This window comes from Pteropus alecto, unplaced genomic scaffold, assembly GCF_000325575.1.
Source record: "Pteropus alecto unplaced genomic scaffold, ASM32557v1 scaffold86, whole genome shotgun sequence".
Taxonomy (NCBI): Eukaryota; Metazoa; Chordata; class Mammalia; order Chiroptera; family Pteropodidae; genus Pteropus; species Pteropus alecto.
Genome location: NW_006442109.1, coordinates 26,591,392 through 26,607,093, shown reverse-complemented (window position 1 = coordinate 26,607,093; position 15,702 = coordinate 26,591,392). Strand labels below are relative to the sequence as shown.

Sequence of the window (15,702 nt, the reverse complement as noted above, 5' to 3'; positions counted from 1 at the left end):
GTGAAAAGGAACTGAAAAATAAAGAATTCAAAACAATACTAAGAGTTGTGTATATATAACAATGAAAGAATTAATTATATTTTTAAAAATAAGGAGAAAGACTCTTTTCAGACTAGGTCAATTTCTTAACCCCAAATTCAAGTGTCTGGACAAAAAGCATAAAAGTTAAGAGCATGGGCGTTAGAGTCAGAAATGGGTTCCAGTTCTGGTTTTATTTGTCATAGGCAAATGACTTAACTTCTCTAAGTCTACAGTATACACAAGATTGTTGGGAAGTTCATTAACATATGCATCTAAAGCTATTATCCTAAGCTTGGCATATAGTAACCATTCAATAATTATTATTAATATTGGCTTTATAAAACAAACTAAAGTGATCACAGGGCTTTGCCATTAACTAGCTGTGTGTTCCTAATAAGTCACTGTTTCTAGCTCTCGCTTCCTCATATTAAAATTTTCAGTAATATTTCTAAATATATCAGTTAACATGTCCATGACACTATCTTTTTTTCTTCTCAGTGTTACAAATTGTTCTGCTTTCAGGACATTTTAATAACTCCAAATCACTTGTTTTGAAGTCTTATCACCTTTTCTGTCAGTGGAATACTCTTTTTGTAATCAATTTTTCTTAGACAGTTGTGAAACTTTTTTTTCTGGCTGCTGAATATATTATTTTAAAATTACTTTGAAATCAAAAGTAATTTTGGCACACATATTTTCATTTCATCTATCAATGAAACCTTATCTTTATAACAAATTAAACATCTCAGCAAAATTTATGTGATACAGTAGGAAAAGCCTGGGTTTTATGGTCAGGGCTGGGTTAGAATATTAGTTTTGCCTCTTACTAGTTTTATGACCTTGGTCATGTCATATAACTTCTCTGTGCCTCAGATCTGTCATCTATAAATGGGGATAATGATTTCTTTCAAGGATGATGGTTAGAAGAAATGAGATTATATAAAGAGATCCTTGTACAGTACCTAGCACATACTAGGCTGTGAATATTGTATGTCCTATTGCTACTGCAGAACCAACATATTAAAACAATATTCATTAGCTTTCACACAAAATATCTCTCTATTGTGGACTTCCCTATTTCTCTCAATCACTATTAATCATTTTAATTCAAAATCTTGTCCCTGCCCGTCCCATCCCAATTCCTTCCCTAATTTCTGCTACTATATCCAGATATTTATGTTTCCTTTTTCCAATCCAACCTATACAATATACAAATTAACTTTAGAATACTATTTCCCAAAACACTTCAACAGTTCCTAATAAGCTAAAAAATTAATTTTAAATTTCTCACTGAGGCTTTTAAGACCTTTATTTTAATCATAACTTCAAGTTTCTCTACCTACAGGTACCATTACTTCTATCAAACTTGTCTATTTGAACATACCACATACTTTCCTACCTCCACAATCTCTGTTCAAATTGTACCCTGTGCTTAGAATGTTGTTTCTCTAAATGTATCCTTATGAACCTTCCCTGAAAAACTCATTTCAAATCCCACCCTATCAGAGGAGAGAAGAGCAGAACCTTATAGTGATCTCTTCTGTGTCTTATTTTTTGAAGCACATATTTGCACCATACATCTGGCATTTGGCTACTTTATAATGTGTTTTCATAGATTCTGCTTCTCTAATTCAATCATAAACCTAATAATGGCAGGGAACATAGCTTCTACATCAATATATAGTTCACAGCCCTAACACCTTGCAAATAAAGATGCTCCTGCTAAAAAAAATTTCACATTACAAACATATATAGGCACACAGCTAGAGAGCAAAAGCACATCAATTCTGTTAGTTGCTGCTAATTACAGATTATGCACTATTATTTTAGTCCCTACCATCCACGATGATATAAAAGAGTCTCCTTGTTTGGTGCTTATTTTGAGGTATTTTAAATATCACACAAATCTCATAATGTGTGATAAATGCAAAAGCAAGGAGACTATTTGGAAGTGCTAGTAAAACAAGGTATCCAAATTATGACTGAAATAAAAAGAGATACCAAAAATTTAAAAACAAAACCAAAATAGTACCATGCAGATAGGACAAACTTCAACAACAGCAAGAGGTCTTAAGAACAAAGGTCTTAAGAACAAATGTATAACGTGCAAAGTTCTGGGCCTATGCAACTGACCAATAAGAGAAAAAGGAAATGAAAGAAAAAGGAAATAAAAATTAAGTGTGTAGCTAGGAGAAAAGCATCAGTATTAGAGTCCTATTAGCATGAGGTTAATTCAAGAGAAAGCTGGAATTTAATTTGAAAATGTAAAAGTATGGTGGAAGTTCTAATGAAACTTTGGCGGCAGCCTTGGATGGAGCTGTGGAATGACCACACCAATAGAATGAGCAGAAAGCTCCTCAGGAAGAGCTCCCTAAGAAGCTTGTGGGGATAAACAAGGAGGAAAGTGACTTGTCTCAACAGACTTTCAAGGTAAAATAGCAGGTCAATTTTGGGGAGGAAAAAAAAAACCTGTTAGATCAGCTAGAAGAAAGGTATGCCTAGCTTTATAGTTTAACAGAGTGATTCTCTTCTTTGATAGAAACATACCTGGGAAATGCAAGCTTAAACTCCCCTATCTGTGATATTCTGAACTCATGAACAAATAGACTTATGAGATCTGTTTAGGTACAGAGGAGCTCCTGTAATGTAAACACCCAAAGGGAAATGCAGATAACCAAAATCAAAGCCAAATCATTCTACTACTGTGTAATCTCTAATCCTTCTTTTAATTTTCATATTAACTGAGGACACCAGATGAACTTAGTTAAGTTCTAGCATGTTAGAATCTAAGAAAACCAGTTGTTATAGCCTATCTCTCAAGGAAAAGGGCATAAATGCATAAACCTGCATTTTGAGATTATTACATTTCTATTATTTTACCTGACTTTGACCTTGATTCACCAGCAAAACTAAACATATTTATAAATAATCTAGCCATGTCATTGCTCCCTTTTCTAACCAGACTGGGATACAAGAATATTAGTGGTTGTGGATGTTGGTTCAATAAAGCCCCTAGGATATAAGGAACATAAATTGAAAATATTTGGAAAATACCTGATTTTTAAAATAAAACTGCAGGTATTACAGGGGCAGCTATGTTTTATTTTTTGTTTTTGAGTGTTCAAAATTAGTGCAGTGTATTGTTTCCTAGTGAAATACACTGACAGAAATGCAATGGAAAAAGACATGTAAATAATAACACAATAATAATAATTCAGAGGAGACTCTACCTGATAGGAGACGAATCAGATGTTTCTGTATCAGGACCTGAGGACAGGTAATCCTCTGTGCAATAGCAAACTGCATTAAAGCTTTCAGACCATTATGCTAGATTGTAAGACAGGGGAAGATAAAAAAGATAAAGGAAGACAACAGACTTAAGTCATTCACTGTAAAAATCAATCCCAGTCTGCAAGAATTAGTTGCGGACTTATACACTTCACACATTCCTGCAAATTACAATATTTTTAATAATTTTAAAAAGTTTTATGACCTCACCAAATTTTAATTGATTTCCCCATAACAAAGAGGTATCAAAGCTATAATCATTTCAATTCTCATTGAAGTACTCATTTTCCCCAGAATAAATTTCTTAAATGTCTGAACAAATTTATTCTGTTGAGGCCGTGCAAATAACTGTATTAATAGAAATTCTAAAATGATGGCAGAAAACTACTGATTCAGGGAAGCATACTGTGGACTACAAGTCCCCTGTTAGGAAAAAAAGACATAATGGCTAGGAGCGGGGTGGTCTAGGGAATCCTCAGTCACCTATTATGTATTCACAGGGCTACTGAGCGCACTTCTTCAGTACTGTTTTCAGGGCCCACGCGTGTCCTGTAGTGTCAGGACATACCCATCAAGGAGCCATGGCTTAGTTTTATTCTTGAATTTAGTATGATGATTTATTTAGAGCTATGTCAGCATTAATATTTAATGTTACATGATGGTGCAAAGTCAGTGAGAAGGAAAAATGTAGGTTTCTGATTTGGCAATAAACAGAGAAGGGGAGAACAACTAACCAGCATCATCTGTAATCTCTCTGTGAATTACATTTAACCACCAGGATGGGGTAAGCTTTCCTATGAGACTGAAGTAGCTCTTTTTTAAAAAAGGAAATAGAATTCTATGAATTTTTACAGAAAAAGGAGTGAATAAAGAATTTTTAAGATGATAAATTAACTGTGGATGCCCTAAAAAAAAGCATACCATGAGTTATATGTATCCTATTAGAATATACATACCTGTCTATTTTGAAGTGCTCCAAACAGAGGTTTTCCTTCATCTCCCAAGAGGTTTTCTCAAATAGTAAAAAAAACAAAAATAATAAATTCTGACTACCACTACAATTGTATACTTGGTTTCTATCAGATGGTCTTTGACTAATTACATTTAGATCAGATGATCTACACTTTTTGCTTCAAAGTTTCATGTTTAACTCTATGTCAAAATTTCCAAATTTTTGAGTGAGAATATTATAGAAGCAAATATAGATCAAAATAACAAATTGCTACTATAAATAATAAAGTCCCTGAAGCAATCTATAAAGAATACTTGGGAAAAACAAAGCATCTTGGTTCATTTTTCCTCCTTTTAACATCTCTTCTATGCAAAAATTTTTAAATAAGTAATTTTTATATATAGTCACAACCTTTTAAAAATTACAGTTGACATACAAGTCATAATCTATTATGTTGAAAAATAATACATAAGGCAGATGCAAGTAACTTTATTACTCTTATAGGTACTATTAAAAAAGAATTAGGATATATTTATAGGAAAAAAGATGCAATTGAAAATACCAAAAAAAAAAAAAGACTCAGATATATATTCTGCCTTGTTGGCTAGAGTACTTATTGCTAAATTACTCCCCCAGCCCCCTGCCCCACTAATTCTCAGAAGTCAATACATCTATGAGGGGGGAAGGCTAATTTCCTATTTTCTTTTTCCATCTTTGCAAGAATAGTAATAAAAAGACCTCTGTTTTGATTCCTCAACTATTGTTCCCAAATATCCCAATACACCCAGTACATGTCTCTCCATACTCATAGGGAATGAGGTAAGTTAGAAGCTTACGCACTAGGAATAAAGTACAGCATTATGTCCATTAGATGGAAAAAGCACTAGTGAAAACAACGTAACACTATCTTTATCAACTAGAGTCCAATTACTTGGTTAAAAAACAACATGTGAAGATTCAGTCCTATTCTCTACTGAATTTCTCATCTCTCATGCTAAAACTGGCCTTTTTAAATATTTAGTGTCTAAATATAAATTCTTGATCCTAACATTTTATTCCCAAAAAGCATAAAGCGTAAAACACCTGCAAGTCTTCAATAGAAAGTCAGATTTTATTTTATTTAAACCTATTGTTATTATTTGTCATTTTATTTAATCTTAGTAAATATAAACCTGTGTGTTATCGATAACCCACAAGTCAAGTCTGACAGGTTTGGAAGTGACTTCTAAAATCTGTTCATAGAGACCGATGCTAAAATGACTTCATGTTACTTAACTCAAATCATCAAATAGTGTCTTGTATATTTAAACAAAAAAAATGTGATTTACTCCATTAAAAACAACTGCTGAAAATATATATTGGAAAGAAAGATTGAAAATGGCTTGAATAAAAACAATATGAAAGAATTAGTTATTATTTTTTCATATAGTAATGTACATCTCATGACTGTAATGAGCAAATACGCTAATTTAAAAATCTAACTGATTCTTCACTGCTATACTTTCCCCCCGCTAGCTTTACTGAGGTATAATCGATGTACAACATTATGTAAGTTTAAGGTGTACAACATGTTGATTTGATTGCTACATTTTTCTACAAAGCTTTCATTATGGCAGATAATTTTACAGTAGACTTCCTACTGTTCATCTGTCTCTCCTGACCACCGTAGACTTCCTTTCCCTTTTTAGGTGACTTTAGCTTCCCTTTCTTTTTCTCTCAAAGTATAAAAGAAATAAAAATTACTGAAACATTCTAGGTAATTCTTTTTCCTTTGTCTTTTTTTCCTGAACTTCTAGTGTGGTAAATCTGCCACATTTTGAATCTAGCTGCTTCATGATGTCCCTTTCAAATATTTTTTAGCTGAGGTTGTACACGGCCATTATCGTAGTTAAAAAGAGATCAGTTCAAAAAGTTCTCAGACTAAATGACATCAGGACACACTAATCCACGGAAATACTAAGTGTTCAAACAGGTCAAATATTTTGGGGCCATCAGTGAAAAAAGGGAAAACTTTTTTAGTTGATCTGTGTTAACTCTGTTTCTATGAAACCTCCAAAACAATTCTTCTATAGGCTTTACCAATTGCCTGGATAGTGAAAGCACATGTGCTCCAGGTCATCATGGGGACTCGAGGATCCGTTTCATCAGGAGGCACTTTCAGTCCAATTCTATAAATTGTTGTGGCAAAGAGAATGACCATTTCCTTGATGCTATTAGAATACTTAATCCTAAAAATAAAACAGGAAGAGTTTATACAATGACTTATTAAAAGCGACTATCTACTGAGAAGTCAAGTTAGGTATTAAAGCAAGAATAAAATCCAACTCTTTGTCCAGTTAAGATTAGAGCCTCTGCAGAAGATTTACTCATTAAGAAAAACTGAAAAAAGCAGAACTGTGTCTCCTATAAGTAGAAATATATTTAACAAAATGATAATGGCCCATATAACTTCATTTTCTGTGAAAGATACAGTAAGTGATCACAGTTAAAAAGGGTCCAGGTCCAAATTACAGGACAGAGACTAGACAGAAAAGGAATAAAATTCAAAGAAAACAGAGCTGACCTAGTAAGTTTTAGTGTCTAGAGAAGGGACCCAGAAGTATTTTTGTGTTGACAGGGTGTGTGTATGTGTTTGTGTGATAATACCATGTACTTGGAGAGATAAATTTTGGTTTCCTAAACTTCCATTTGTAACAAGTATTTTCAGTAGCACTGGGATACTTAATATAAACAAGAATTGCAAATAGAAAAATGTACCTCAAATGATATTCATTAATACATAATTTAGATACATTATATTTTTCAAAGGGTCTTCATATAAATATCTTTCCTATAATCTTATGAGGTAAGTTAAGAGGCCATTGTCTCAATTTTACAAACAAGAAAAATGAATTGGGGACAGAGGGAGGTGACCTGAGGCTTTTCAGAAGTCATAGAGCAAGTTAGATGTGACTTTAACTGAAGTCTCTTAAATTTTGCTCTTGTGGGTTGGACAATATAGAAATGGCATTTTTGTTGGTCAAAAATGGTTAATTATAGGCATGGTTCATCCTATTATTACTCCAGTATTACTCCAATATCTCAAACCACTTAATTTTATTAATACAAATAAAACTCCAAGGAAAAAGAAATGAGATAAAAGTGGGATAAAGAAACACTTTTAAAATAAAGGGGGAAGGAAGAATGGAAGCAAAGAAGGATTGTTCTAATTTTCACAATCATTTACAAACTTCTTTTAATCATTCAGGTACTTACGAAGACCGAACTCCATAATTCAGGATAGAATGGAATTCAAAAGTGGAATCACCCATTCCTTGATCAAATAGAACTGGTATTGTTGGGTTTTCTCCTTATAAAATAAAAGAAAAAAGAAAAAAAATTATGAGAATTGTCTGACACATGCCTTTGTATCTTTTTAAAATTATATATGATCATTTCAGAAAACTGAGAAATTGTTAATAAGCAATAAGAATCATTCAAAATTTCCCCACCCAGATAACCAAGATAACATCTGGGTGATACTTTTCTGTTCTTCATATAAATGTTACATATTATATTTTTTTAAAGGATGTCTACAGTACTGTTCTGTATCTTGTTTTTTCATCAATATATCAGAAATGTTTTTCCATATCAGTAACTCTCCACCTATATTTTCATTTTTAATGAATGCATAGGTAGTATTTTATTAGTAAGGCAGCATACATTAGTGAAAAAGGACAAAAGATTTGTAGCCACACTACCTGGGTTTCAATCCTAGCTCTGCCACTGATTGTTACTAAGACCTTGGGTGAATACTAAACCTCTCTGTAGTTCCATTTTCTCATTAAATTAGAACTGTAGTTCTCCTATATGAAATGAATTGTTCTTTTCTGGCTGCTTTTGAGATTTTTACCTTCATTTTTGGTTTTTAGCAGTCTGCGTATGATCTTTCTGGGTATGGTTTTAAGTCCATCTTTTTGAAGTTCACTGAACTTCTTAAATCAGTAAATTTGTCTTTCACCAGACTTGGTAAGTTTCAAGCCATTATTTCTTCAAATCTTTTTTTCTGTACCATTCTTTTTCTTTTCGGGACTTCAATGATACAAACATTGGATTTTTTTTTAAAAAATGATTCTATACGTCTTTAAGGCTTTTTTTTTTTTTCTCCTTTGCTTTTTCTGTCTATTCTAACAGACTGGATAATATTCACTGTTAAAATTCCCTGGAAAAAATGTACTTTTTTGTTTTAGTAGGCAATGAACCCAATTAAGGTTTAACAAGTTCTGTCTCAATGTCTGTGGTAGTGGTTCCCATGTTAGTCTTCAGAGCCTTTACTATAATGTTTGGGTCTCCTAGGACACAAACTACTCAGGGGTTAGTCTGGAACTTTACTTTTACTGGTGGTTTAACATAGCTTCAATATCAAAGCTAATGCTATACTTCTTTGGCACCTCTCTTATACATGTGCAGTTTGGAGGTGAGCCCAGGACTTGTGTTGGTCTCAAAAATAGATTTCTATTCTATAGCTCTTTCCTGTCTGGAACTCCTCCCTTACTCTCTAACCCCAAGGACCCTTTTTCCTAGTTCCTTTGGTCAAAATGACAAATTTCTCTCAGTTTTAGTCCCCTGTGCTGTCGTGTACTGCGATTCATGTGACCAGGGCTACTCTTTGGGGTAACGCTATGAGGCAAAGACAGAAAAAAAAAAATTGATAGTTGAGGATTCACCCTGCATTCTTTGGAACACAAAGGTCCCTTTTTCCCACTTCCTTTGACCAGAGAGACTGGTTTTTCTCTTGGAATTTTAAGTGTTTATGTGGCCACCATGGCGGTGCAACTCCACGACTGAGGCTAGCCTCAGGAGGTCAGAAGAGGGGAAAAAACTACAACAGGAATTGCCCTTACACTCTCCAGCTCTGTGGGGCTTCTTTTCCTGGTCCTCTGACCCAAAAGAGGGCATCTCTCTTACTTTTATTGTTGTTCATGTTTGCTGCACAGTTCTGTGACTCATGCTACTCTGGTGTCAATGATGGGAAATAAAGGATCGCCCCCCAACCAGGAAACTCACTGCCTGTATTAATCACTCTTTAAATTTTGATTTCTCTCCCCAATCTGCCTGCCGTTATTTTTCTCAATCTTTAGGTAGACCTATCTCTCAATTATAAACAATATATGTGAGGTAATAGTTTTAAAATGTTTTTGCTATTACTGACAATATATTAGCAATTAGCAATATTAGTAATAATAATGGCTAACACATATAGTATTTACTATGTACTATACACGTTTCTACTTTACACAAGATAACTCAATCCTTCAAACAATGAGACAGGTACTATTATTATTCTCACTTTACAAATAAGAATGTTGAGGCACAAAGAGGTCAAGTAACTTGTGCATGATGACAAAGACAGTAAGTGATGGACATCAGATTTAAATCTAAGCAATGTGACTCCAGATTAATCACTGTCTATACTGTCTCCCAGTATAAAAAATTATTAAATCAAGTAAAGTGATTTGAGCCATATTTTAGATTAAGCACTTTTTTCCAAAAATTTTTAAAAAAGATTCTGACATTTAAATTCCATATAGCGAAATATAAAATAATTTTAAGCGCACCTTTAGCATGTTTGATATTATAACCTGATATTCTGGCCAGAACAGTCGGTATCCATTGTGCCAGGGTCAAAAGTCGAGCAAGAGCTTCTGTATTCTCACTGAAAAATGATATTTAAAAATTATTAAAGCCATTGGCACAAAGTCAAATTGAAAAGCTGAACCTATAGAGTTCTTCCCTGGATAAATGGCTTTATGAAAAAGTCAAATTGCTCCAGATTAACTGCCTAGGTCATAGAATACATGTGTTTAAAAAAGTAGTTTTGGGAGGGAGGGGAATTTTAAAAGTGTAAGAAATAAGATACCACCCATCTAGAAGTAATCTAGATGATTACTTCTAATCATCTAGAAGTAATTAATGTCAGTAAATGGAATCACCATTCTAGTTGCTCAAGTCAAAAACGAGGTGTTGCCACTGATTTCTGATATCCTTACAACCCACATTCTAAGCTATCAGATAGTCTTACAGGTTTTACCATGTAAATATATGCCAAGTTGATCACTTCCTCCACCATTACTACCCTAACCCAAGTTACATCATCCCTTACCTGGACTATTTCAATATATTAACTGTTTTTCCTGCCTCTACAACTGTGTTTCATTATTATCTATGTATTCATCATACAGCAGAGGCAGAGAGATCTTTAAAAAATGTAAATCAGATCATAACACTCTCTTATTCAAAAATTTCAATGGTTTCCCATCACACATAAAATATAATTCTAACTTCTAATCTTAGTTCATAAGCCCTTTTATGATCTGGCTCTTTCCTTGCTCCACTCTAAGCATGCTGCCATCTTGCTGTGCCTTGAACATGCTGACTGTGTTCTTACTTTAGAACCTTTGCTCTTGACAGTGCTTGTGCTTGTCCTTCACTTCATTCACATCTTGGAAAGAAGCTCCCTGGCAACTCTGTCTATAAAAAGTCTCATGCACTGGTCTGTCTCTAGCCCTTTACTCCAGCACTTTAGCTTTTTCATAATATTTTTCACTACTCAATACTTTGAATTTATATGTTTATTATTGGTCTCTCCTCTCTGTAATCTAAATTCCTTAAGGTCAGGGACTTGATCCAAATTGTTATTAACAACCAAGGGGGACCAGAAACAGTGTTACTGAAAAGGGCTATAAAATAGGAACTTGCTTACTGAAAGGACAGTCTTAAGTGAAGCTAAAATATATAATGAACTGTGCCAAAATTCTCTTATCTGGGCAGAAACTTGACCTAAGAATTCTTATAGGTTTAGAAATGAAAGTGTACTATGATTGGTTATGACTAATTAAAAAAAATAGCTTATTATTAGTTTTGATAAAGTGTTTCATATGGTATCAACTTTAAAATCTTAGATCATACTTGTTGATTTTCTAAAAACAAAAAAGGCAAATATAATCAACTACACAGGAAAATTCAAGTGCCTAATAAAAATGTAATATATAATTATTTCATATCCTAAGAGAATTATTATAGATTAAAAACATCACAGAATTTGAAGAGACTCAGTTGCAAGGATCAGTCTAACTTCAGAATTATTACTCTGAAGCATCATATTCTTAAAGACATCAGGAAAGAAGGTGCTAAATATTCTTTTTGAGAATAATTTACATGTTAGATAATCCTTATTTGGGGAACTGGTATGCAAAAAAGGCTTGTAGACTAATGAGAATTTGGAAAGTCGTTATATTGTATTATGATTTATTTTATCTTTGTCTTCATGTGTATAATTAGATAAGACTTTGGAGTCAGGTCTGGGTTCAAATCCTGGGTCTGTCTTGGGATAAGTAACAACTAACTCCTCATAGTCTCCAATTCCTCACCTTTAAATGGGAATAACAGCACCTACCTCATTAGACTATTTTGGGTATTAAAAATAATAGAGCAAGTGCTTAGTAAAGTGCCTAGAACATATCAGTCACTTAAAAAAAAAAAAAAGATAAATCTTTCTGATGCTGCCTTCTTCGAAAAAGATGACATTCTATGTCCCAATATGCTGAGCAGGAGTCAATTTCTGAATTAGGTTTTCTAATGAAATGGAATAGTAAAGATAGAGCAACTACTTATTGACCCTGCTTGTTAAACCTATCACTTTTGAATTCTTTTGTCATGGAAACATATTTAAAGTGTTTATTTTATCAACAAAAACATTTTCTTTAGTGCAACTTAGGTCATCATTACAAATTCAATGAATTTTAAAGAAACTGAAATAACCATAGTACTGTTATCATCATATAGAAAATAAAGAAATATACAAAAAAGTTTGCAGCCATAAAAAACGAATAAAGTTATAGTTAAACTCCATTTACAGATGGTCAGAATATAAACTTAGTCTAAATGTTCAAAAACTATCCAAAGATATATGATGAGTCAGGTGTTTTTATTTACTTTTATAGTTAACATTTTGTCTGTGTCTCCAAAACTATAGCATTTAGATCTTCAGAAAAGCAGAATTAAAAATTATACTACAAAGACCTTTAGAGAAACGAAAACTCCAAACAGCAACTCTAATTGTGGCAAGGGAATATATGAAAAGACTGAATCTTATTTCCAACTTTTCTCCTGTGAATGCTAAGGTAGAGATCAAAGTTCTATTGCAGTTGGAAGTTTTACACACGACATAGAGATCTGAGTAAATGAATACAGCAGTTGTTTTAGAGACCAAATATTGGAGCTAATTTTAATCATATTTTTAAGTTGAATATGTTATGAAATGAAAAAGTATTAATTACTTTAAACAGCAAAAAAAAATTAGTAACCTAACCAAAACAGGCACAATGAAAATATTAGACAGCTTTCTATAAAATTAACCAAAACATATATTAAAATATACCTGTTTATCACTCGAGGTTGCAAAGGAATAATGGGGATCACGGTATTGCACAGAGACTTGCAAAGGGGGCAAAGATATTCTCCACTTTCCAAGTCGAAAAGGTCAACATGAATACGCTGCTGAAAACTCAGCTGTACAGCTTCAAAATATCTGCAAAATTCCAAGACATGGGTGCATTCAGAACTATACATGTATCTTTGCTCTAATCCAAGTGAGAAAAATCTGAAATTCGTGCCTCAATAAATGTCTTTAAAACAGACATGCAAAAATACATAATTATCAAAGAAATATTATGATATCCATTCTTTTGGGGGAAAACTGGAAGACTCGTCAGGGTAGAAAAAATTTTTAAATAATTTTACTGAATCCTAACTGTCTCCTGCCTCAACACCATGGAAATACTATGTAGACACTACTTCCCTCAGCTTTCAATGACCAAATGAAGTAGTCATTGACCATTACAGGAAAATAATGTATTTTAAATGCAATGCCAAAAGAGTGAACCCTATACAAAAGATTTCCCAGGAATTATATTTCTGGATTTTTATTGCTTCCAGAGAGAGGTAGGACTAGAATTTCTTGTTCTATTCTATCTCAAGGGTACTTTTTACTCTATGCTTTGAGAAGAATGAGATTTTTATAAAGATTACTGTTTATTTTAAACAAAAAATGATCAAGAGCAATTAATTAGTCTGTGGAGAGCAAGTACAAAGAAATAGTGAAAATTTTAAGTTTATAATTCTACATACCAATTTCTAAGGGTGATAATATAACGATTATCATGAAAATGAAATTCGTAATTAAAACTGCTTCAATTACTAAAATAAGAAAGGAAAGAAAAAGGCATGGGAAATCATGCCTTTAGTGAATGCCAATATTCCTAGTTTCTTTCAAGAATGTGTCAGAAAGACAACTTACTTCTGCCAGCACACTGCATGCATTACATGACCACAGCTTCCTGTATAAGTTCCATATGCTAAGTCTGGATCCATGAAAAGTGGGTCCAGGGTTTCTGGTATAGAAAGACAAAAATAAGAGATATGTATTCATCTCTCCCACAGTCATAAAAAGGAAAAGAAAAAAAAAAGGTTATCAGGTTTAAAATTCTAACTAAAAACTTTCTAAGGAATGTCTAAGAAAAGCACCACAATATCATGATAGCAGGGTATATATTCCTAACAGAAACTAGAAACAGGAAAATATAAAACTAAAGTTTCAGGTATGATTCTAAAATTAGAATGCATTAATGACAACTTCAGTTCTTGATATTTACATTTTTATCTTTAACTTTAGGTTTAAGTTGCATTATCTTGGCTGTTGAAGTGATTTTTCTATGACTCAAGCACAATTTACTTTTGTCATTTTTAAGAGTAATTTGGGTAACTAAAAGGGGTATTCAATGTCGTTATAATCTACTGGATAAAAACATAGATGGGTTCAAAATGTGGTTTCATCACTTCTAACTCATGGTCTTGGGTAAGTTACTTAACTTTTCTGTGCTTCAGTTCCTTCATCTATAAAATAGAGCCAGTATTGGTCCTAATTCACAGGGCTGTTGTAAAGATTAAGTGAGTAAATACACAAGAAGCACTTAATCTGTGCCTGGCACATGTAAGTATTCAATAAATGTTAGCCTTTTTAAATCAATATTATCATTCAAAGGGTATTTTAAAGATATAGCAGCTAACTCTTGATATGATGTAAGAAATACAGTACATTAGCTAATTAGTATTCCTGCCAAGAAAATGTTTAACATGAACCTAATCATGAGGCAACAATAAGACAAATCCACAATGTAAGACACTGTATAAGAAAACTGGCTTGCATTCTTCAAAAAAGTTATCATGGAAAGAAAAAACACAAGTGACTATTCTTGATTAAAACAGACTAAAAGAGCCATAAATAAAGCGATACATAAAACATGTCTGGATCCTAAAGGAAAAAAAAAAAGCGTAAATATTTAGGGATGAACTGTCATAATGCCTGCATCCTACTTTCAAATGGTAGAGCACAGAGAAATAGGGAGAGGAAGTCGAGGGCGGGCAGGGAGTGAGGCAGGGAGAGAGAGAGAATGAGCAGAGGGGCCAAGCACTAATAAAAACTGAAATAAAAAATAAAACAAAGGAGCCAACATGGCATATAAAAATCCAGAGTACATTTTACATGGCTTAACTGTGACCTGACAAAATAAGGCTAAATACAATCCCACTCTGAAACTACTTTCAGACAGTATTTTTTCTAATTACGTAAGCATGAAAAGAAATGCTCAAAAAGATATTTATTAAACAATACATACCCCCTGAGAGTTCTATGGGTTTTCCCCTGTGCTGGGTTAAGGCAGTGGATCTCTGGACACAGGCCGATAATACCATGGCATTATTTTCTATTTTCACCTCTTGTTCTTCTTGGCAGAGGATGCATGTCAGCACCACCCTTTCAGTAACACTTGGACCCCGTTTAGGACCGAAAGCAATTCTAGAGTAGTCACTGATTGCTGGGGTGCTACCAAGAGAAATGACCAGAAATGAGGACACATGTTTTGGTCACTTGTCTTTAAATTTTGGTAGATTTTAAGTAACTGTAGGGCAAAAACTTTAAGAATAAAAACAAATGAAAATGATATTTAGCAATATTAGCTTAAAATCATCCCCTCTGATTTTTCTGGCTTTTACCAGTTAATTTGCTTATTAGAAAATACATTTTGTGTTGCTAAGTACAAAAAGAGCACATCATAAAGTAGAATGCAAGTTATGATTACACTTTATTGTACCAGGATGCTGGGTTATCTGTTTTTTTTTTCCGATTATAAAATACAGGCTTATGAAGAAATGATGCAAAATCTAGAAAAGTATAAAAAATAAAGAGTATTATACTCTCACAACCCACAAATAATCACTTTTATCTTTCCAATCTGCTTTATTTTTTACATAATTAAGATTATATTACATATACAGATTTACATCCTGCATTTATTCACTTATATCTTAGCTGTTTTCTCATGTCATTAAATTTCTTCAGGAAC

The 15,702-nt window shown here is 33.1% G+C and overlaps 1 protein-coding gene across 2 annotated transcripts in view; it reads right to left on the bottom strand.

Moving 5' to 3' along the window:
* Nucleotides 1–15,702, bottom strand: part of UBR1 (ubiquitin protein ligase E3 component n-recognin 1) — a 104,812-nt gene that overhangs the window by 20,790 nt on the left and 68,320 nt on the right. For both annotated transcript variants that reach the window (XM_025038754.1, XM_006920448.3), the window contains 8 exons: nt 14,977–15,182; nt 13,599–13,692; nt 12,681–12,830; nt 9,859–9,956; nt 7,517–7,610; nt 6,341–6,489; nt 4,266–4,321; nt 3,252–3,348 (listed from right to left, as the gene is read on the bottom strand). In XM_025038754.1, coding sequence (XP_024894522.1) covers nt 3,252–3,348; nt 4,266–4,321; nt 6,341–6,489; nt 7,517–7,610; nt 9,859–9,956; nt 12,681–12,830; nt 13,599–13,692; nt 14,977–15,182 — 944 coding nt within the window. The remainder of the gene's footprint in view (nt 1–3,251; nt 3,349–4,265; nt 4,322–6,340; nt 6,490–7,516; nt 7,611–9,858; nt 9,957–12,680; nt 12,831–13,598; nt 13,693–14,976; nt 15,183–15,702) is intronic.